At 38.2% G+C, this 21974-nt stretch overlaps 1 protein-coding gene across 1 annotated transcript in view; it reads right to left on the bottom strand.

Moving 5' to 3' along the window:
* The window catches only part of frem1a (Fras1 related extracellular matrix 1a), a gene marked incomplete at both ends in the record, with an annotated part of 29705 nt that extends 17125 nt beyond the window's left edge, over positions 1–12580 (bottom strand). Inside the window, 15 exons of the mRNA XM_081358497.1 lie at positions 35–287; positions 371–464; positions 579–787; positions 2863–3030; positions 3108–3198; positions 3325–3521; positions 3668–3810; positions 4517–4861; positions 4988–5119; positions 6202–6310; positions 6764–7087; positions 7177–7373; positions 8149–8462; positions 8596–8690; positions 12350–12580. Coding sequence (XP_081214623.1) covers positions 35–287; positions 371–464; positions 579–787; positions 2863–3030; positions 3108–3198; positions 3325–3521; positions 3668–3810; positions 4517–4861; positions 4988–5119; positions 6202–6310; positions 6764–7087; positions 7177–7373; positions 8149–8462; positions 8596–8690; positions 12350–12580 — 2902 coding nt within the window. The remainder of the gene's footprint in view (positions 1–34; positions 288–370; positions 465–578; positions 788–2862; positions 3031–3107; positions 3199–3324; positions 3522–3667; positions 3811–4516; positions 4862–4987; positions 5120–6201; positions 6311–6763; positions 7088–7176; positions 7374–8148; positions 8463–8595; positions 8691–12349) is intronic.
* Positions 12581–21974: the final 9394 nt, after the last annotated feature.

The raw sequence follows: 21974 nt of genomic DNA, 5'->3' as shown, positions 1-21974 counted from the left end.
TGAAAGAAATGCATTACTAATTTTCTTATATTACCTGTGTGTCTATAGGAAATTAAGCCAGCAGATATATCTGCTTGAATGAAGCGGTCCACCACAATGTCATTCCTTTGAACTACCCCATAATATGGTTGTCGGGCGATCATATACATCAATGTGCTATCATCACTGTCTGGATCTGTGGCACAGATGTACTCAATGGTGATGACCACTTCCTGTCCCTCTGCACAGGCTAAAATGGGTTTCAAACCTGGCACTAGCACTGGCACCTCATCATTGACTGGCGTCACCTGTCAAACATGCAATTTGTTAGATATCTTCAAGTGTTTCTTTTGTGGTAAAAAAAAGAAATTGCAAGATAAATCTCCATTACCTTGACATGTAGTACAAAGTCAGCCATATTTATCCCATCCGTGGCAATGAATTTAATATCATCATGTTCTGTCTCAGAGCTGTCATGGCGATATCTGTTCAGACAAAATAGTTAAAACTAAAGATAATGTAGAATGAACCAGCCAGGTCCAATACTACTTAAAGTGTTTACGATGAACCCAAACAAACTATGATGAACCACATCTGACCTAACTTTTAGGCTTTTCAGATCCCTGACTGTGAAAGTCTGGCCTGGACTCATAGGTGTGCCATCCAGGTAAATACTGCCATGCTGAGGTTTCGTCTTCAGCTCCACATGCAGAGAGTCCTCGAGCGAGTCCTGGTCCTTTAGACGCATGTGTTCTTCACTCACCCAGCTCTCTCCCCCCTCATCCACCGTCAGCTGTCTCGCATGTACCTAAAGAGGAAAAAAAAAAACACATCCTAGCACTCAACTTGTGCTTTTATAGTTCTGATATCTATGATTAATAAAGGGACTTATAATTTATAAGATAGTTAGTAGAATAAGATGATAAAAGGTGTACCATTAGCACCATGCTAATTGTAAAATCAGCTGCTAACTTGAGCATGCACAAAAAATAATAATAATAATAATAATTTATTATTTTATCAATTCATTATATCAAATTATTTCAAAACGGTGATAACAAGGTGTAGCATTAGGATCATGCTAAATATTGACAGTAAAATTTCATGTTTAAAAAAAATAAAAATAAATGATTTCTTATCGAATTATGCAAAATATAATAAATAAAATTATAAAATGGTGATAACACAAGGTGTAGCATTAGGACTATGCTCATCTAGGCAGTAAAATCAGCTAATTGAACAAGCTAAAAATAACAAAAATAATAATAATTTCTTATATTATAAAATTATATAAAAATATAAAATAAACAATATGGTGAATACATCCCTTATTAAAACAAGTAGTGCTGAGCATGTGTGTGTACTGAGTATAATTATTTTGTATAAATAAATACACAATTCTGAAATTCACGTCATGCGCACTGAACGCTGACCATCGCGTACACTTAAAAAGTGAAGTATACTTTGGCCTTGAGAGTTCATATAATTGTGACAGTAGTCTCCCCTCCCAGAAGGCCCGTCCTCTGGGAGGGGATGGAGAGAGAGGGCGCTGGAGGTGGGAGCAGAGCTGGTGACAGACAGGGACCTAGAGCAACGACTCCACCGAGGCTGAGCCGGAGGGAGGAGGGAGCTTGGAGGAGCCCTAGGGCTGATGGACCATGGTGGAGCCGAGGGAGCACACAGCCGGGACGGAGCTGAAGGGTTGACAGGCCAAGGTGGAGACATGGGCCTGGAGGGCCGAGGTGAAGCTGGGGAATCCATAACACCATACCAAACTGGAGATCGGGAAGCCAGAGGCGGAGCCATAGAGTTGCATAGAGCAAGTGGCATGGCAAGAGCCGAGGAGTTGGACGACACCAGAGGAGAAGGTGCATCCAAGAGAATGGATGGAACCAGCAGAATGGAAGAGACCAGAGAGTTGAGATGGACCGAATGGGATGCAGGAGATAGGAGACTGGGGGAGGGAGGAGGAAGAGGAAGAGGATGGACTCCGGATGGGACTGGCAGAGGAGGAGTAGGGAGTAGGTACTAGGGAGGGAACTGGATCAGCTCACCACAGGTCTATCAGACTGGGCAGTATGCACAAACTCCAGGACAACCCAGCTCGCTCCAGGACTGACGTGGCGGGCCGGCTCTGGCTCCAGGATGGACGCGGTGGCTGCCTCTGGCTCTGTGGCAAGAGTCGGCTCTAAGTCGGCTTACTTGGACCATGACAGACAAGGGCTAGGCTCAAAGTCTGTGGTGGCCTCGGGCTCAATTTCTGGGTCCGTGGCAGGTGCAGGGCTGACAGGCTCCTCCTCCCCTGCCTTGCAGATAGTGAGAGGGGAACAGCAGTGCAGGAGCAACAACTCCAAATAATCCATAAAAGTCCTTCGAGCACAATATCCAGGCATCCCTTGGACTGCTCGTTTTGAATCAGTGTAAAAGAAAGCACAGAGGGAGTGGTCAAGATAGGGAGTCTGACACACCAGATCTAAAAAAAATCCTTGTGTGGTCCTCAAGGGAGCAGTCGAGGTGGAGGAGACTTGACAAAGAACAAGAACTGACAAAGAACAACGGAAACACATGTCTATGAACACAGGGGTAGAAAAAGCCAACCAAACTAGACACAGCTGAAACTAATGGGTAACTATAGAAACAAACGAGGACATAATGTGTAACCAGGGAAACCGAAAATAACATTGAGAGCGGTCCACTCAAACATGTCAATCTCTTTCCAGCTCAACCTAAATCTATATCTCAATCTCTTTTTTGGCCATTTTACAGGGAAAAATTTGATTTCTTCGAGTAGAAAAGTAAAAGCTCAACTCTACTCAATAAGTACCACTAGCAAGCACTATACTGTAATTATTATCTGTTCTGGATTGGGTAGATGAGGGCTACCTCTGGTGCCAGGTTATCCACTGGCAGAATCGTTATGTTGAAGCAGATTCCCGCAGTCATGCTGCCTTGCTGGTTGGTCACCGACAGGATAAACTGGATGTGCTGGGGGTAGGGTCCAATGTCCAGGATGGGAGGCATGTAAGCAACTTTCATGTAGTTGACTGCATTCTATAAAGAGAGGATAATTTACAGCTTCGGTTGCTTTGGGAAAAATTATATGTCTAACTCCAGATCAAAGTATTTACCTGAGTGAAAAGTCTAAGCATCGGAGCGTTTGGGTCCTTTTTAAATTTTGGGATGCTATCAACCAGAAACAACCTTCCTGCATCAGACCCTCTGTAAATCAAAAGCATTAACATCATTCTGAATTCCTTCAGCACATACATGTTGAGTTATATGCAGCAGGTTTGAATTGAACGCATCCTGCTGTGGACCTCATAGGCTTCTAGTTTAATTGTGTACCCATAGGTGGTGCTGTAGAAAGGTGGGGTGGTTACGGTGTATGTGAGCTCACTATCTGGTGACTCCAAGTCAACAAAGTGCAGCTGTTGCTTGGTCAAGTAGGTGACATCAGTCTCATTGACAACCAAGTGCCTGGTCACACCCGGTGCCTCTTGTGGAGGCTGATCAGGGACTGGCTGGATTTGAATCACAATGACCTGCAAAGATTACCTGGTTAGTGAATAACATGTGAACTCTGAGGAAAGTCAGATTAGAGGAAACAGCAAAAATATGCCAAAACCTTCAGTATAACATGGACTACTATTTGATCAAAGAGGGGATGTTTAGGAAATCTGGAACTTACCTGAGGCTCTGAAAGATTAGGAGGGTCATGAAAATCAGAGAGCACCACCTCAAAAGAGTCATCAAACACCTCACTGCCTGAGTGCCGATAGTAGATGATAGAATGGAAGAGGTCCTTCTGAAGAAAACGGTAAACAGGGTATCCTGAAAAAAAAAACTTTGGTTAAACTTTATTTTAAGGTGTCATTGTTGCAGTGTAATTATATATTTAAGAACTGAGTAATATTAAGCAACTACATGTACTTACTATAGGGTTAGGGTAGGATTATGATTTGGTTGAGGGTTAGTTGCATGTAATTATGCATCATTTACTGTTATTACTATGGTAAGTACATGTAACATATGTAACAAGGACACTGTAAAAAAAAAGTGTTACCAAAACTTTTTGCAGTGGTATTTAAAGGATGCCTGAGGACACTCAGTTCCCCAAGAATGAATTAGATTTTTTACATGCTCTGAAGAAAATGTAAATGCTGTTTGTTGGGGTTTGTGGGTGCTTTGCTAGTTAGTTGCTATGGTGTTACTAGGCGGTTTCTATGGAGCTCTATATGGCTTATAGGGCGTTGCTACAATAGGTGGATGCGAGGGAGTTTTCGGTGGTTTCTAGGACGTGTGTTATGATATTATGGGATGGTTAGTAGGGTTACTAGCTAGGGTGTTCTGGGTGGTTACTAGTGAGTTGCTAGTTTGTTTGAAGGGTAATAGGATTGGCTTTTAAGGCAGTCGCTAAACTGGTTACCTGGGCAATACAAGACGTTGCTAGAGTGTTCTAGGTGGTTAATATACATGTATATAGGTAAAAACATGCATTTAGAGTATGTTCTAGTTTTCCTACAACCCTTTTCCTCACCTGTTATCCCAGGACCAGGAATCTTCATGATTTCCCCTGCCTGAGGAGGTCTGGTGATGTTGAACATGATGTAGTCATCACTTGAGTCCATATCACAGGCTTGCAAAATGGATCCTCTCAAAAGACCCATCTGACCTTCAGACAGCTCCAGCACCATATTGGTAATGAGGAAGGGTGGACTGTCATCTTTGGGCAGGACGTTGATGGGAAACTTGTGTCTAGTTTGATGTAAGCCATCAGTAATCCGGAAAACTATATAATCTTTAGTAGTGTCACTGTCATCATGATGGTAGTGTACCGCACCATCCTTAATATCCTTCACAGTGAACATGAAACCTTTTCCACCTAACATACAGATAAACATACAGTGGTAGTGAGAAGATTTTGTACAAAATGCACAGATGTGACTCAACTGATATAACAGATTAATATTTCCAAATTGAGGAGTGGGGAAATCATCTGGATGTGTACCTCTAACAGTTAGTCTGCCATGCTGCAGGCCATCCACAGTGATGATCCTCACAGCCTTCAGGTTGTCATTGTCAACAATCTGCAGCTGATCCCATGTGATTGGACGGGACTGACCTTCCAACAGACTGAGACCTATTCATTTGATAGAAATAGGGAGAAACTCATTTGTCTGGCATTCATTACACATCCTAATCTTTTAGATTATCAGGTACTGTAATTTTCAGAATTTTCCTTCAGGGTTCAATGAATTGTCTGGGATTGATGATATTTCCGTGGCATTTAATCACCCCACTCACTGTGGTTTTGTGTGATCTTTAATAAAGAAAGTTAATTTAATTTCACAAACAGCCCACTACCCTTTACATTCAGTGTGATTTTGGCAAGTAAGACGTATTCTTCTAATCTAACATGTTCCCTTAGTACACTTGAGCGTACATTTAAACTTAAGTGTGAACTGAATGTTTTTGAACACTTCATTGCAATTCAATAAAAAGTATTGTAGTTTATATTTATATTAAATGCCATTAATGCCTTTTTTGTCCCACTTAAGTAGGACATATCTTTATATGAAAATTACTTTTTGTTGTCTTAATAGCCTGTCTTAAAATTGTCTAAATATTGTTAAAGTGTACTGCCGAATGTACTGACAAGCATTTAAGGTTAAACTTTAAATGTCATTTCTATTGAAACTTGCATTTCATGTATTTAAATACATTTGTAATGATGAAGTTGCAATTTAGTACATTTAAAATATCAATATTAGCTTTAAATGTGATATTGAATAACTCTACAGTTAAAATTATAATCAAATACTCTACATATGCTTCAGTATGTTAGTCAACACATCAAAATGAATGTACTTCTTTAAAGCACGAATACATATTATTAAAACATAATGATTTAAAAAGTACTTCCAGGTAAAACCTTTAATTTGACATTATAACAAAGTGCACTTTTTAAACTTTTTAAAAGTCTATTTAAGTGTGTTAAAAAGCATAGTCATTATTTAGTTTTTTTTTTTTACATCAGTTTGGACATCTAAATTTGCTTTAAAGCTAAACTTATTTAATTTACATTGAACAAGTCCTATTTTGGGGGGAGGGGAGTCTCCACCTTGCAAATGTTCTGTTTAAGAAAAGATTATTGAGCAAAACACTGAGATGAGAACAGAGCAACATGTATACATGTATATGAAAATGATGCACAATACAGACCCATGTTCCATGATACTCTTGGTGCATTAGTATCAGCCGTCCTGATTGACACATGCACCACCACAGGCTGGCTTTTCTCAAAGTAGAAATCATGCACCTCAAACTCCACCTAGTAGAAATTAACAATACATACTGCATTATCGAGTTAAATAAAATAATTCTGTTTAACATCAAGTCAGTATAGTTCCCCTGCAGAAAAAAAGAAGTGCTAAATTGTATTGAATGTGCACTTGTAGTGTACTTCAGATCTTAAAAGAGTACACTTTCATGACTATGTTTCTTAACACACGTCAAATTAGTTTTAAATCTTATTTATCTCGTGCTTTAAAGAAGTGCATTTATTTTGATTTGTTGACTAACATACTAAAGCACATGTAGAGTACTTGATTATAATTTTAACTTTAGTGTGTTGTTTGAAATTACATTTACAGTTAATATATTTTATATATTAATATCTTAACATGCAGTGTCAGAAAAAATTACATTCGGTTCACACTTTAAAATATAATATTTAAGTACTCTGTAAAAGTATGCTAAATCGTATCTTTTCCAGAAGGGTTACCTCGTAGTTCCTACGCTGCGTGTGACTGGAGTTTGGAGGCTGGTAGCTGATCAGCATGTCGTTGAGATCCATCCAGGAGAAGGAGGAGATGGGTTTGGTGTGATCAGACAAATGAGTGATGAAGCCCTCATTAGGGGGGTTAGTGATGTTGAACACCAGGCGCTGTTTGGGCGTCTCATCATCCTCCGCATCCAGAGTTGCCGTGGAGAGAGGAGTCAGAATGAACTGGTCCACCTCTAAGATGAACATGGACATAAAAGCAGGCTTGGGCGGCTGATTGGGCATCGCGTCTTTAATGGTTACCGGGATCCAGGCCTGCTCTGACTGAATGGGAGGTGAGCAGAACTAGTGTTAATAATGTAGTAAAAAAAACTCCTTTAATTTAAAAATGCTTTTATTTTAGGATTGTACACCTGAATTATGCTTCTGCTACGAGTGTCTATGAGATCCAGTCTAATTGCGATGTAATCTATGTCTGGAGATGGAGGGTCGGTGTGGTGGTAACGGATGCCCATCATGAGGAAATCATTGCATGGTACTTTGATGATCTTCAGCAGTTTAAGACCCTTTAGACAGTCGTCACTTTTACAATGAGCTCGAGCTTTATTATCTGCAGGGGGACAGAGAAAATGATGCCCCAGTATTAAACTACAAAACAGATTAGTAGTTTTTTCCCCAGATATTATAATGCTCAAATGAAGTCAAGGTATATTTTGAAGTATTTTCAAGAACACTTATGGTCAGAAGTTTGGAGCAATTCAGCATAATGGTTTCTGAGGTATCATGTGACACTGAAGACTGGAGTAATGACTGGTGAAAATTCAGCTTTGCATCACAGGAATAAATTACATTTTTAAAAATATTTTTAAAAATGATTGTTTTAAATTGTAATAGTATTTCACAATATTAATGTTTTTGCCGTATTTTGGGTCAAATAAATGCAGCCTTGGTGAGCATAAGAGACTACTTTCAAAAACATTTTAAAAATCTTAATTATTCCAAACTTTTGGCCAGTAGTGTATTCTGAAAACCTAAAAAAAATGTAAATATATAATTAAATAAATAAGGTGATACTATCAGCTGTTCTGCTAAATCGAAACAGGTCGTTCGCAAAATTCCATTACATTCCTTCCAATCCAAAAACTGTCTGCCAAAAATACAGTTTATTGCAGCATATATGTCAATTTTCATTTGTGTATAATTTTATTAAGACAACAATTTGGGTTAAAAGTTGCCACTAAAGTGAATTATGACCTAATGGAATATTTTAGCAACCTTTAGGTTTCCTTTCACATGAATTTGACCTGATGGAATCATTTTTAAAGCGCATTTGTGCATTAGGAAAGTAGGAAAACTGGTCAAATATTATTATGTTATGCTTTTACCCAGCTGTCTTCGAAGAGGAACAAAGCTATCTGGTTCATCTCCTCTCGGCCCCTCTGGTTTCTCCGGTTCCCCGGTGACTAGTTGACCGTGAACAGGTAGATGTGTCTCCAAAGTTGTCATCTGAACTGTGCACTCAATATTATGTCGGTGTTCATAGTGGAAGGAGACAACATTACCGTCTAGGATATTTGAGAGGCCATAAAACTCTGGCACCTCGAGACTCTGTGATCCAAACCTAATTACATTACAGTCAGGCTCCATGATTTCAACACTGAGAGAGAACAGCTCACTGTAGGTCTCTGTCTCTGTAAATCTAAACATAAAGAAGTCTTCATGAAATGTCCATATTCTTAAAGACAAAAAGTTTACTATCTGTCTTTTAATACAATGTCTTCCACAAATATTTCAATTTACTGTATTTATTTAAAGCAGCATGAAAAACGTACCTGTACAGACGAAGTTTAACAGTATCCTCTTTTAAAATCGGACATCCATTATGAGTGTATTTCACTTCATCGGCCAAAAAGTGACAGTCAAAAACCTATCAAATGAGAAATAGTCGTGGAAAGAACAGAAATTAAAGGTGCAGTAAGCAATTTCTGAGAAACGCTGGGGAAAGTTGTGGTTTCTGTCTGGAGTTATTAAATAATGAAGAACATGGGACAGGAGTAGCAAACTTCATCCATCTTTATTACTCTTTCACTTCTATTCTCAGACATATTAGGCTACGTCAATACACAACACTTTAAAATATCGGTCACAATATATTTTACTTATGAACACAACAACAGTGGACTGGTACCCTGGAAATCCAGAGTTCTCGCGAGAGCACAAATTTGCTCAGCGAGTCACTCTGGCGTCGAGTAATGATGCTCATTAAATATGCTCTTGTATCTGAGCTGTACCAATCACATCGGGTTATCTGATATAGGCAGGCCAGAGGCGAGCTAAACAGAAGACAAGCTGTGACGTTGAAGTCATTAGTAAACATTGCAAGACGGCTATGGATGAATACCAGTTGTTTGAAACGGCTTTGGCTGCTACAACGAGCGAGTTAGACTTGGCTTTTTATCTAAAAGAGGAAAAGAAGACGCCACTCGAATCGTTCCTTTGCAAGAAGGACGTTTTTGCTGTTTTGTCGACCGATTTCCAGGCTAGTGGATTGGACCAAGTGCCACAACACTCTTGTAGACAATCAGCAGCAGGGAGTGTGTCCACTCATGATAGGGGAGGAGAGAGAGAGAGAGCAAGAGGGAGATTTGAAGAAGGACTGTAGAAAGAGAAATGGCTGAGAGACATTACACAAGAGAAAAGGTCAGAGGAATATCACTGGAAAAAGAAGGGTTATGATCAGACCAAGCGGCAACCTCCCCGTCTCTCTCTTGAAACCAACACGGAAGTGAGTTAAACTGCAATTCATTGACTGGCCGCTTGGCCTGGCTGCAGAAGTGAGTCAAATCTGTATCTCCCTCATGTTAAAATTACCAACTTTACAGCAGAAAAAAATATGTTTACAGCCTGGATCTCTATGTGGCTTTGGTCTATACAGCTAATTTTGCCCTTCATAACAACTGTGAGGGGGGTGAATTATTTTACAACTCGTCCGTTTAGTTGATTAATATTTAAATTTAAGGGTGTGGCCAGTGGCCACTTGAGTGACAGATGGATTGCCGCTGTCAGTGCTAGCCGTTTGTCTGCTGTTTACTAGCCGTCACTTCACCTCAGCAATGTTAGCTGCTGAACTTGCCATCTCTGCAGTGTTTGTGCTTTTTTTCGGGATTATTTCATACAATTTAATACTTGGGTACAAAGCCCACGTCTTTGGATTCCGTCGTTATCGTTCGAGAGAACAACCAGCGCTGTATTTCAGTTGTTTTCCTCCGTGAACCTGCACTAATGGATGTCTGACAATTTCGTTGCTTTTTGGGGTTTTCAAATTTAAAACGTCAATAAATGCTCGTTCGTTCTGCTCTCACGGAACAGATGGATTATAATATGCTTATGTACCGTCAGATGAAATCATGCGGGCGTCGGCGCTTTCTCCGTTCATGCAATAAATGCACATGAATGAGCGCGGATTTTCTAGCGCATTTACTTGAACTTCATAGGCAATATATCTATGGTTTAACCCATTTGAGAGACGGCCAAAATCAGAATTTAAAATGGACTGAATAAGCTCTCTACGAACTTGAGCAATGCCGCGCTGACGGACCATGAAAGAGTGACGGACATGTATGCACATAAATCACTGTCACACACAAACACTCTCGAAGTAATACACAGTCTCACTTGTAGCCATGTCTTTTGACTATTATAATATTACGAAGGGCAAAAATAGGAACGTTTAATTGGCTTTACATCATCAGCTAACTCGATCACGTCGAGCTAGGTGATTTCAGATAGCCAGCCCAGGCTCCTCAGCTCCACTCACGCCCCGCCTGTTTGCCTATTTTCTGTTATCCGGGAGTGACGCAAGGCCAAGATGGCGACGGCCGGCTCCGCCCACTTTAGGCTTCAAAAATGGTCTTCAGAAACCTACGGGTGACGTCACGGACACTACGTCCATATTTTTTTACAGTCTATGGATCAGACAAAAGCTTTAGGACCCGCATTAATATTAGAAAAGCTTTCCAGCGCTGGAGAGACCGAAGCGGGAAGGCCTGAAAGAGGTTGTTTCTGCTCCATATGTGAGTAACATTGCTTTTGCTATGTTTCACAGAACCAACAGGACAGTTTTGAGTGTCGAGCTTGTGTGCTGCTGGTGACTTACAACAAACTCCTGCGCTGTATATACTCTTGTGTACTGGAAGTTCATTTTATATTCCTCCATGTCATTTGTTAATCATCTTCGCTTTATTTTATTTTGCCTCGCTTTTACATATCGTTTTAAATATCAACAGTGTTTCTCAGAAATCGCTTACTGCAACTTTAACTTAAATTAGCACCACACAATCCTAATACACCTAATAACCTGTTATGAACTGTTATTGCATTAACAAACCTGAATTACAATCAGAAAAGAAAAAAAAACATATTGTTAATTAAAATTTAAACTATTAAAATTGTCACACAGAGTGTGAATTGTTTTAATTATTTGAAATAAAGCTGAAATAAAATAAAATAAAATATTAGATGAAAAACTTTGTTTAACTTTAAGAAAAAAAACATGTCAACATCTGTCGACATGATGCCGTTGAATTGCAGAGCTGAGGCAAACATATCCACATCACTCTGATCAGATGCTTTCTTAACCGCCGCTTTCTCATCGCTGTCATTTTTGTTGTGTGTTTATTTTGTTATTGAGAGGAGAGCGCACAGCACATATTTACAGATTCACCAAAAGTCGCTCCCAGCAGCGTGGACGCTGTCGGGATGTTCGTTAACAGCATATTGCTGCAAAGGTATTTCCAACTTCTTTTGACTACATAGCAAAGAACGAAAAAATAACTTTGCCATAGTTATATAGAGGGGCATTGAATCACGTTCAGTCTTTTATATGTTACGAGTGCGAGCACAAGCAATAAGTTGCTGGCTGCAGTTCACTTAATGATGTTTTATTAACAAAGTTCGGGAGGAGCAGGTTCAGATAATTAGCCAAATTATGCACAGCTGGAGATTAATCAGTAATCAACTCAATGACAGAGTATAAATTCACAGCAGACCTATCTCTGTTCATTGAAAGTTTGTCAGCATCCCTCCTCCACCCCATCTCCTCACTTACAGTTCCATCTACACTTACCAACTGGGGGGAGTACTTTGGGTTCGGGCCTAACTCCGAGCTCGGAGCCCTCCCCCCGGACAGCACGCCAAATACGCATAAACTTATTGTACTAATTATATGTATATGTATACAATTCTACTTTTAGCCCCTTTAAAGTAAAACTTTTAATTTGACATTATTACAACAAAGTATGTTAAGAAACAGTCATGCAAGTTTACTCTCTTTAAGTACACTTTTGTGAATTTTTTTCCATATTATATTATCTGCAAATACAGGGGTTTTTTTTATATACCTTACATTAAAGTACACTACAAGTGCACATTCAAAACAAAATACAATTAAGCACATTTCTTATTCACAAGGGTAGTTCTTCAGATATAATGCACTCAGATGAAAAACCTTTTGGCATGTTCATCACTGAAAGTGTGTTGGATAATACAAAGAGAGAAATGCATGCAGAAATAATGAACATTGTTTACCTGTGGGGACAGTGTGCCGACCCGCTGTGTAATGGGCTCGTTCAGCACAACTTCCAGCTTGCAGGCATCCTTTTCTCTGGGTATATGAAACTGCAAGTCCCCCTCCTGCAGAAAGACTGACTGTCCCCTCTTTACCTTAAGACCAAGGTTGGTTTTTACCAGAGAGCCCTGAATCTGGTGGAGAAGTCCCAGCATGAGGACAGGCAAATATGTCCTGTCTATTGCAGTCATTCTGTTCAGTTTGTGTGGATCAGGACCTCTGTGTTGATGGAGTGGACAAATCTACAGGAGGAACAGTTGTTTGGTCTTGCTCTGTCCACAGAATGTTATCATACAAGGTCATCTCCACTTTTTCTTGATATTAATCTGAGACAATTAGTTTCAGTTCATGGATCAGTATCCCGCTCTCTCTCCATTCATCAAATGAGATGTGATATCTGAAAATAAAACAGACAAAAATATTATTACACTTTATTACACTTTCACAAAGGTCAAAGGAAATGAAGCCTATTTTTAGGATTTTCCTGAATAGGTGCATTAATATTATTAATAATAATCAACATTCATATTAAAGAAAGACATTTATAGCCCAAATCTTTTTGCTGGAGGGCGAGATGGGACCTAGAGAAGGAATAGGGGGAGGGGAAGCACAGCTTTAGTGCAAATATATATATTATTCACATTGGTGAAGAGTATATGCATTATGCACATATATATTGTAAACATGTATAATATATTGTTCATAATAGTTTTATTTTGTGGTGGTGAAATATGATCTGCACATGGTCAGGAGATGTTTTTTGTGAGATTCACAAGTAAAGAATGGCAAAAATTGGAAAGAAGATACAACTCTTCAACTGATCCAACAAATAACTGGCAAAAGAAGGAATTTAGGAATCACATTCTCTTCAGTTTAAGGCTAAAACGTCTCCATCACCTCTCTCTGACATGTTTGTTGAGTGATAGGGGAAAAACTCCTTCCGAGCCCAGTCCTACTGAGGTGAGATGTCAACTTTAAAAAATGACCTTTGACCCTAAACAATCCCCAGGCCCTGGAATGGCCAGTTTGGAGATTGAGACTGTCTGATCTGTCAGCACTGAACACACTGCTAAAGATCCTTAGTTCTTCCACCTGTGGTTAAATGAGCCATTAAAACGCTGGCTCAAGTGAATGATAAATGCTTCCCACCTAACAGCTTCATTCGGACTCATGCAGTAATGCAGTAATATTATTCAAAATGATCAACTCCAGACTCCAAGCATACTGAAATATTTTTTTCTGTTTAATCAAATTTGTTTTATCAATACAAAATTAATTTAAGACAGATTTTTGACTCTTTGATTATTTTGCAAGTTACTTCAAAACAAAACAATGAAAAACCCAGTGGATTTGTACAGTTCATGTCTATGAATTTGAGCTCACTGGGTCACATTTGTCAAGTCTAGCAGCAATACATCTGGAATTAGTCCGCCTTTGTTTACTTACTAACGTGTTTTCTTTTAAAGGCCTCTCCTCTTTTCTTCCTGCTGTCTTCCTCCATTGGAAAACCCAATTTTCTAAGATTGTTCCACAGCCTCGGGCTAAAAGTCTAATCTAGTGTTTCATAGCTTAAAAAACAAGATGGTCAGATAGTAATCAGCCTGTTTTGTCAGAATGGCGTGAAATTTCATAGAGGTACAAACAGGGTCTACTCAACATAAAGTCTGTGAGAAACAAAGAGAAATAACAACTGAACACAAAACCATGAGCACAAAGAACAGAAACGCGTTACTGCCTCTGCTCTGTTTACCATTAGAAAAGTTTAAAGCTTTACTGTATGGCCACTTAAAGGTAGGGTATGGTAGGGTAGGGTATTCAATACTAGAAGTGGTCTATATATTACAACATGTACATATATCTTCTGTGGAAGTCTCAGAACCAAACATTGTTCGTCCAATCATTGCATTCAGTCCCAATGCAATAGTAAGATGTCCTACCTGCCTGTCAACATATGTATTTCCACGCACATGCTCACGCAGACATCACACGCGCGTTCTATAAGGCTATGCAGAGTTAGACAGACAGTCACCGAGCGCCACAAACAAACAGCAGCCGCCTTTTACAGTTCCTCCTGAACCCAAACAACGATCTTAAGCTGCGTTCACGTCATGTCGTAAATGTAATTACGAGCTGGAAACCTGTGACTTTCTACTGTTTTTACGAAGCTGTTCACGTCCTCAGACTCGGATTTATGCGTTTCTATGTCAACACTATCAACGCTGACGTGAATCTGAAGCAGTCAGGTGCAAGTAAGAGCTGTGTAAGTTGTTTACATTCATTATTGTTGTAATGTTATGTGCTTTGAGACATGAGGTAATTTAAGGCGTGGCTCTGGAAACACTCTGAAGGGAGGGTAGGATCTCATGCTTTCAAAGCTAGCTTGCTAATGCTAGCCGCTCTGAAATTGCCTACCCTACCTTTAACACCGTCTCTCATGACGCTTTTCAGAATCTGCTGTGTGAGTTCATGTGTTTTGAAGAAGGTGTGTGTGGCTTTGGAGACACTGAATATGTTTCTTATCTTAAAAATTCTTTAAAAGTTTTACTTTAAAGTATATTATAAATCAGTGTTTTTTAAAAAAACTTTTGTCATGCTTTAAAGTACACCTGTGTTATTTGTGTTGACTAACATGCTAAAGTATATGTAAAGTACTTAATTCTAACTTTAGTTTTCGATATTACTTTTAAAGTCAACATGACATACAGTACAGTTAAAAAGAAATTAAATTTTTCATTAAAAATGAGTATATTTTAGTTGACCCTAAATGCTTGTCATTTGTTAGTAAACTTAGCCATATTTTAAAGATAATGGAAGTAATTATGAAATAACATATAAAGATGTAATTAAGTCCTACTTAAGTTTGTCAAAAAAAAAAAACACTCATTGCATTTAATATAAATAAAAATTTAATTCAATTTTAACAACATGCAAGTGCCCAAAACATTACATTCAGCTTGCACTTATATTCTTTAAAAGTATATTATTTTATAATAAGTACTCAAATGTAGTTTTCAAATGTATGCTAAAGTGTACTTCTTTTTCATAAGGGCACTAGATGAATGATCAGACATGATGAAGGTGAAAATCCCACCTTGGGTAGAGTGAGATTTCTTACTGGTAATGTATCTAGTTAGGGGCTTTTTTAAGTGTCTATTACTTTTATTAAGCTAGTATTTACAGCAAATGCTGTAGTTTAGCTTGCAAAAAAAACAAAAGAACAACAGGATTTAGGTTAACATTTTTCCAGCGATCCAGAAATCCAGAATTTGATGTCATGTTTCATCAATGTTCATTTTTTACTAGCACAATTGCATTATAAAATGTGAAAAGGTGGTGAACTTATACCATTTTAATCATGATGTCAGGCAATATTGATAAAAAGTTAAACATTTTCATCTTGACCATGTGCGGCACCTTGATGATACCTGGAACCAGATGTGGTAAATTATTCCCTGTCCTGATCCCAAACCCTTGTTTAACTCTCTTCCAGTCCAGACACCTTTAGTTTGGCATTACATTATGCTTTTCATTGAGGGAATTTCTTTTCATTTTCATTCCAGCTCTCTCAACAGAGGCCTAAAAACACAGCAGTCTAAAAATTACTTCAGCTGCAAACGTCTAAAATCTGAGCTAAGAATGACTCTCAAACACATATCAAATCATTTACAGGCTATTTTAGCCCATCTTTTTAAATAAAAAGGCTTCCTTTGTCAGCCACTTCCAGTTATTTTAGGTGTACGTTTTATCATATTGTTTAATGTATTATCATAATCTTAAACACCCAGGTATGTAGGGAAATTAGTTTTACTGTTTACTGCACTTCATATTCTTTGTTATTTACCTATAATAGATAATGAATCAGAACATTCACAGGAAATTGCTTACTTCCACACTGAAGATGGATAGTACACAATCTCTCTTTAAACGCAATACTTTGTTTGATATATTCACACTATCGGCACTTCGAATTCTTACCGGAAATAGTAGACCATCAGGGTATCTTTGGAATAATAATTTCAACATACTACGATTTGGGACACACTACTTCAAATTTCAAATACTATTTAGGACGGATAGTACTGTATGCAAATTCAAACAAATCGGTTGAGTGAATGATTCCATGACTCATTCGTTTTAGCATTTTTAACTAATAATTTAAATGAATGATTCAATGACTCGCTCATAAAGACACTTGTCACTTGTTGCAAAGTAACCTGAAGGAGGAGTCCCTGAAAAATAACAAGCACACACTGACAGTCTGACGCAAGCACAGTTTAATAGAAACAGTGCTGTTGCACTGTTATCAGCACTCTTGGAAAGCTGCTCGACTAATCAGTTTTGAGGACCGGAATGTCTCCAGGATAAAAAGCACACTGACTTTGAACATTTACTTAATCACTTCACAACTGTCATGAGGATGCTGATCAACTCCACTGCCGTGATGTCATGGAGAGAGGATTTTGTGTTTTGTAAGCTAAGCTTTCACACCGCAGCCCCAGGAAGTCTGTAACAGGGAGGACTATGTATTCCCTTCACAGGTTATTCTCCAAAAAAGGAGCAAAGATTAGCACTGGAAACTTTTCACATCCCAACCATGCAGTAATAAAAGTAATTATGAAATGACATATAAAGACGTATTAAAGTCTTACTTGTAAAAGTAAAAAAAAGGTACTTACATTTAGTGTAAATCTAAACTATATACTACATCTATCTATAAATTACAGAAACGTCTGTCTGTGTGTCTGTCTGTGTGTCTGTTAACCACATATCTCTCGAACCGTTAGTCCGATGGATTTCAAATTCGACAGGTGTCTTGCCACGGGCACGAGTAAGTGCAGTGCCAAGTTTGACGTTGTTTGGATGAGAAATGCTAAAGATGTCTTTAAATATATCATTTTTAAAAGGTTGTGGTTTAAAAATAAACACTCTGACATAAACACTCAGTCAGCTACACTGTTTACTTCTGAATATTATAGTTTGGTTCCAGAACGTGATAAATCCATTTTGATTAATTTGAGTAAAAATGTGTTTTCTTTACCAAGAAAGTGGCAAGATGAAAACGACTATTTTCTGTTTCAAACTTTCACATAGCATCTTTAAGTTATAATAACATAAAAAATTCAAACCCAGATTTTGATTTTCAACGATCTATTATAAAAACGGATAATTTCCCCCAAAAATGCAATAAATTCATGACACTTTTTTTTTTCAAAATGCAATTAATCCATTGAATCAATATAAAAGTTATTTTTTATCATATTGAAACTGTTGAAATCAGCCATCGCTAAGAAATATCTCCTGAACTTTTTTGACGGTGATCAGCTCACAAAAATTGATTTTGCACGGGCACTTTTCACTGCTCCCTGAATCGACGCGCTTATTCATTTGTGGATGTTAACTGAATCTGTAAGTCAGCAATGCTGTTTACTTCTTCTGAATATTATATTTCATTCTGGTGCACTTAACGTTATCGCTACTGTGTAATAGTAGCCTATGCTATTCACCAACTAAACATATCCTATTCAATGCGTTCACAGTCTCTTTCACGGGCATCATTTGTAGTAGCCTATTCACAAACTGTTTGCTCAAGCATAGCGTTTTCTCTGAGTTCACTGTGTGCTTTTTCTACCATGCACAAATAAAAATGTCACTGAACTTTTGCTGTGTAATTGTAACAATGAGCACTCAAACACACCAAACCAACAATTACTAAAAAGACACACAAAAACTGATTGTGCACGGGCATTTTGCACTAGTTTTCATTAAATGCAATTAACATGCGATTAAGTGTTTGAAAATATTACATTCAGTTCGCATGTAGGTATTCTATTTAAAGTATATCATTTAAATAGTACTCTTTTTCACAAGGGAACCAACATTTAAAACCTATATGCCCAAAATGCCTTACTAGATTAACTACTTTTTCTTGCAAAAAAAAAAAAAGTCCTTCTGTCCTGTGATTAATGGCTTAAAGTCCCTTATGTGCCTCTGAATCACTTTCAGACGTTTTTGTGCGCACCACATCAAACAGACAGTGCATTCCCAACTCTCTTATGTGATCTCACAGTTCAGAAACTGTCAACGTTGTTCTCAGGGCATGATTCTACATGCTGTACAGTCTGTGATTATATGGTTCACCCCTGTTTGGGATGTTCTCTGTAGGTTTGGAGCAAGTTCAACAGACAAGTGTTGAAGGGATCCTTCACGGGTTCAGGTAAACAGCAAATTGTAATGAGGCTTGACTAGGAAAGGTTCCAGCAAAAAAATGCATTTAAGAGACAAAGACAGATTTGAGAACAAATGAAGGGGAAGTTCACTGAAATGTTTTGAACTCTTATCTTGCTCTCAGGTAGGCTGACACCTTAACAATCCCACCAGCATTTCCCCAGAACAGCTGCTGGATTCAGATGTGGAATATGAGATGCAAACATCTCACAAACACAGTGGCTATTCAACCAGCCGACAAGCCATGAGTTCACAAACAGTGCTATGTGGGTGCCAGAAGATATTGTGCGCATACAGAAAAAGATTTCTCATTTTCATATAACAAACATGTATAATTCCAAACAAGTGAGCCATTACTGACAACTCTTGTTTCTTATTAAAATGTAATCAAACATTTTTTTTTAAAAGAACAGGCGTAAAAAATAGTGACATTTAAAACCACAAAAGTACGACAATCCTACCAGTCACAAGCAATCAGGACTCAATTAAAGCCAGCTGATTGAAATAGCTCAAGCATGTGGATGTTATGAGAGCGTTAGAGGTTTATTTGTACTGATTGGATATTACTTTAGTAACATTTGTTTGTTCATTACGATGAGGCCTGGAGGAATGGGAAGATATCTTCAAGTTTAGCCAGTATTCACGTACTAATGTTTTGATGTAGATATAGCAGTGATTATGAGGCTCCAGTCAGGAAAGCCCAAGGCAGGCTGGGTGGGTGGCCCAGACCCCTCTGCACTCTTTCTAAACTTCTCTCTGCTTCCATTCAAACATGTGGGGGCAGTTTTCCTGTCATCAAAACGTGCCAAGACCAAGTGTGAAAAACAATATGAGCAATGACAAAATGTGCCGTTCAAAAATGTGCAGTTAAATTAAAATGACCATGTATGTGTCTTTCAGCAACATAAAGTTATTAAGCAATATAATACTGAGTTAAATAAAGGTTACACAGCGTTACTGGCTTTACTACCTCAACAATGCAGCAAAAACAAAAACATATTTATTAAAAAATGTAATCATCAATCTTCAAAGAACATAAATTTACCTGAGAAGCAAAACTGCACAAGATATTAAGAAAATATGAATTATTAATTGAGAGAATATGTCTTAAATGAGATATATATAAATATAATAATCATTATAATCATTGTTCCCTGCTAGTAAATTACACAAACACAATTCCACAAAGTAACACACTGAATTAAAGTGAAATTTTAAAGTAGAAAAACTGAAATAGTATTTTCTTGTAAAACATACTAACTTGTTTTATTTACAACTTCGACTTTTTTTTGCAGTGTATTAAGGTATAAACCTTTTCTAGATTCATGCTACTTTAAGAAAATTACAAATTGGGTCAGAAAAAGAAACATTCAATATATTCAATATACATTCTGTGAAAATGTTTTTTAATATCTCATGCAATTTTGCTTCTCATGTAATTGTATCTTATTCTAAGGATGTTTCAGTATTTTTACTGGAAAACAACAAAGGGTAACTGTTCTTCTTAAAAGGTGAGGTAAGGTAAACTATCATTTCCTTCCAATGGTCCTATTAGAGCTACAATTTCTGGGTCACACGGGGGGGAAAAAGTGCGTTCCTCTCTGAGGAAGTGGGCATTCTGTACAGCTGGGACTGACTGGAGACACCGGCTGGAGCCAGCAGAAATCGGCTGCCTTTCCTCACAGCGCTGTGCACTGCTTCTCATCTCGCTAATGACAGGGTAACGAGCAGCCAACTATTTCCAAAGCAAAGATGAGCAGAGGGAAAGGGGGAGGCCTTCGCTCTCTAAACAGCTTTGGCCCCCATTTGGCAGCATACCAGCATGACCGTTCTCAGTGTTTGCAAGTGCTGGAGACTCACAGATGAAAAAAAAAAGGGAGTTTGGTTATCAGTCGGGGGGATTGTTATTCTACACTCCTAAAAATAAAAGGTTCTTTATTGGTGTTGATGGTTTCATGAAGAACCTTTAACATCCATTGAACCTTTAAAATGCACAAAAGATGCACAAAAGGTTCTTTACAGCAACAACAACAAAAAAGTTTCGGTTCCTTAAAGAACTGACCACTGTAAGGTTATTTGGGGAGACAAAAATGGTTCTTCTATATGGCATTGTTGCGAAAACCCTCTTTATTTTAAGAGCATAAGCTTAAAGAAAGATTAATAAAGGTGCACTAGTTTAATTCATAAGGTGGACAGAGATGAGAAAGCTGTTTTCAGTGACATGCTTTCCACCTGACTTTCACCTGGATGAAGACTATACCCTGAGAGCCATTCCTCTTCTGACTTAAAAGAGTTACATCCTTCTCAGCCAAACAATACTAGTTCATAAACAGAACATTATTAAGAAATTATACAAATTCACATATGGAAAACAAACAGAAGGACTCAGTGGGTTTGCCAAAAGTTTAGATATCATTTCACGGATTTCACAGTGAGAACATTAGTTGGGTAAAAATGTACATTTTCCCATTATTTTTAACATTTCTCATTTGATAAAAGTTATATTCGGATGTTCTGTGCTACTTTATATTGAGTATCTTTAACTACTATCTATGTACTAACATTTAAGTTAATCATTTGATACAATGCACTTATTGTATACATACATGGCTTTATATTGTACCTATTTTTAAACAATACCTGCATTAATTTCTGTAATTACTGCTGACCCTTCGTTTACCCCATAAACATACCAATACCATTAAACCTTACCCATATCCCACCTCAATAGCAGCACAAGTGCTTTGCAATACAACACGGAAACAATAAGTACAATGTACCTTCATTTCTTATATTTAATCTGTTCTTTAGTTAATCTAAATGTTATTTAGTGGCACTCTTGCACATACATACACAAAACAAACACACACAGAGCACATTTACAGACAAGTTCTTACCTGAAACCACAGCACTTATAACTCCACAACTGATTATCTTCTCCTTTTCACTCCAACGCTTTCACAGCAACAGTCTAATTGACAAGAGTCCCGATGGCAATCCTCACCCCTGCGAAGAGATGGAAGAAGTAGAGGAGGAGGAGGAGGGTGTTCTGTGGAAACTCGGAGGAGGGAGGTGGGACAGTCCTGCTCCGGAGGCTTTTAGGGAGGAGTGAGGCTGGGTATGAAGAGAGCAAAAAATGCAGAGGCAATCGGAAAAGAGAGGCAAACACAAACAGACAGAGATCAAAGAAAAGCAATCTACGCTCCGACCGCACCACACCATTAGATAATGACAGATCGAGGAGATCTTCCATCAAAGGGTGTCTAGATGACGCCACTGAAAACATAGCATGTTTGTTCACAAAGATCTGTGAAATCAGTTTCTAAGTGTCTCTAAATGGGTAGCTGGCAAATAATATGG

This window comes from Scardinius erythrophthalmus (assembly GCF_964197995.2).
Source record: "Scardinius erythrophthalmus genome assembly, chromosome: 2".
NCBI classification, from domain to species: domain Eukaryota; kingdom Metazoa; phylum Chordata; class Actinopteri; order Cypriniformes; family Leuciscidae; genus Scardinius; species Scardinius erythrophthalmus.
The sequence above is the reverse complement of the archived record's forward strand: the minus strand, read 5'-3'. Positions and strand labels throughout refer to the sequence as shown.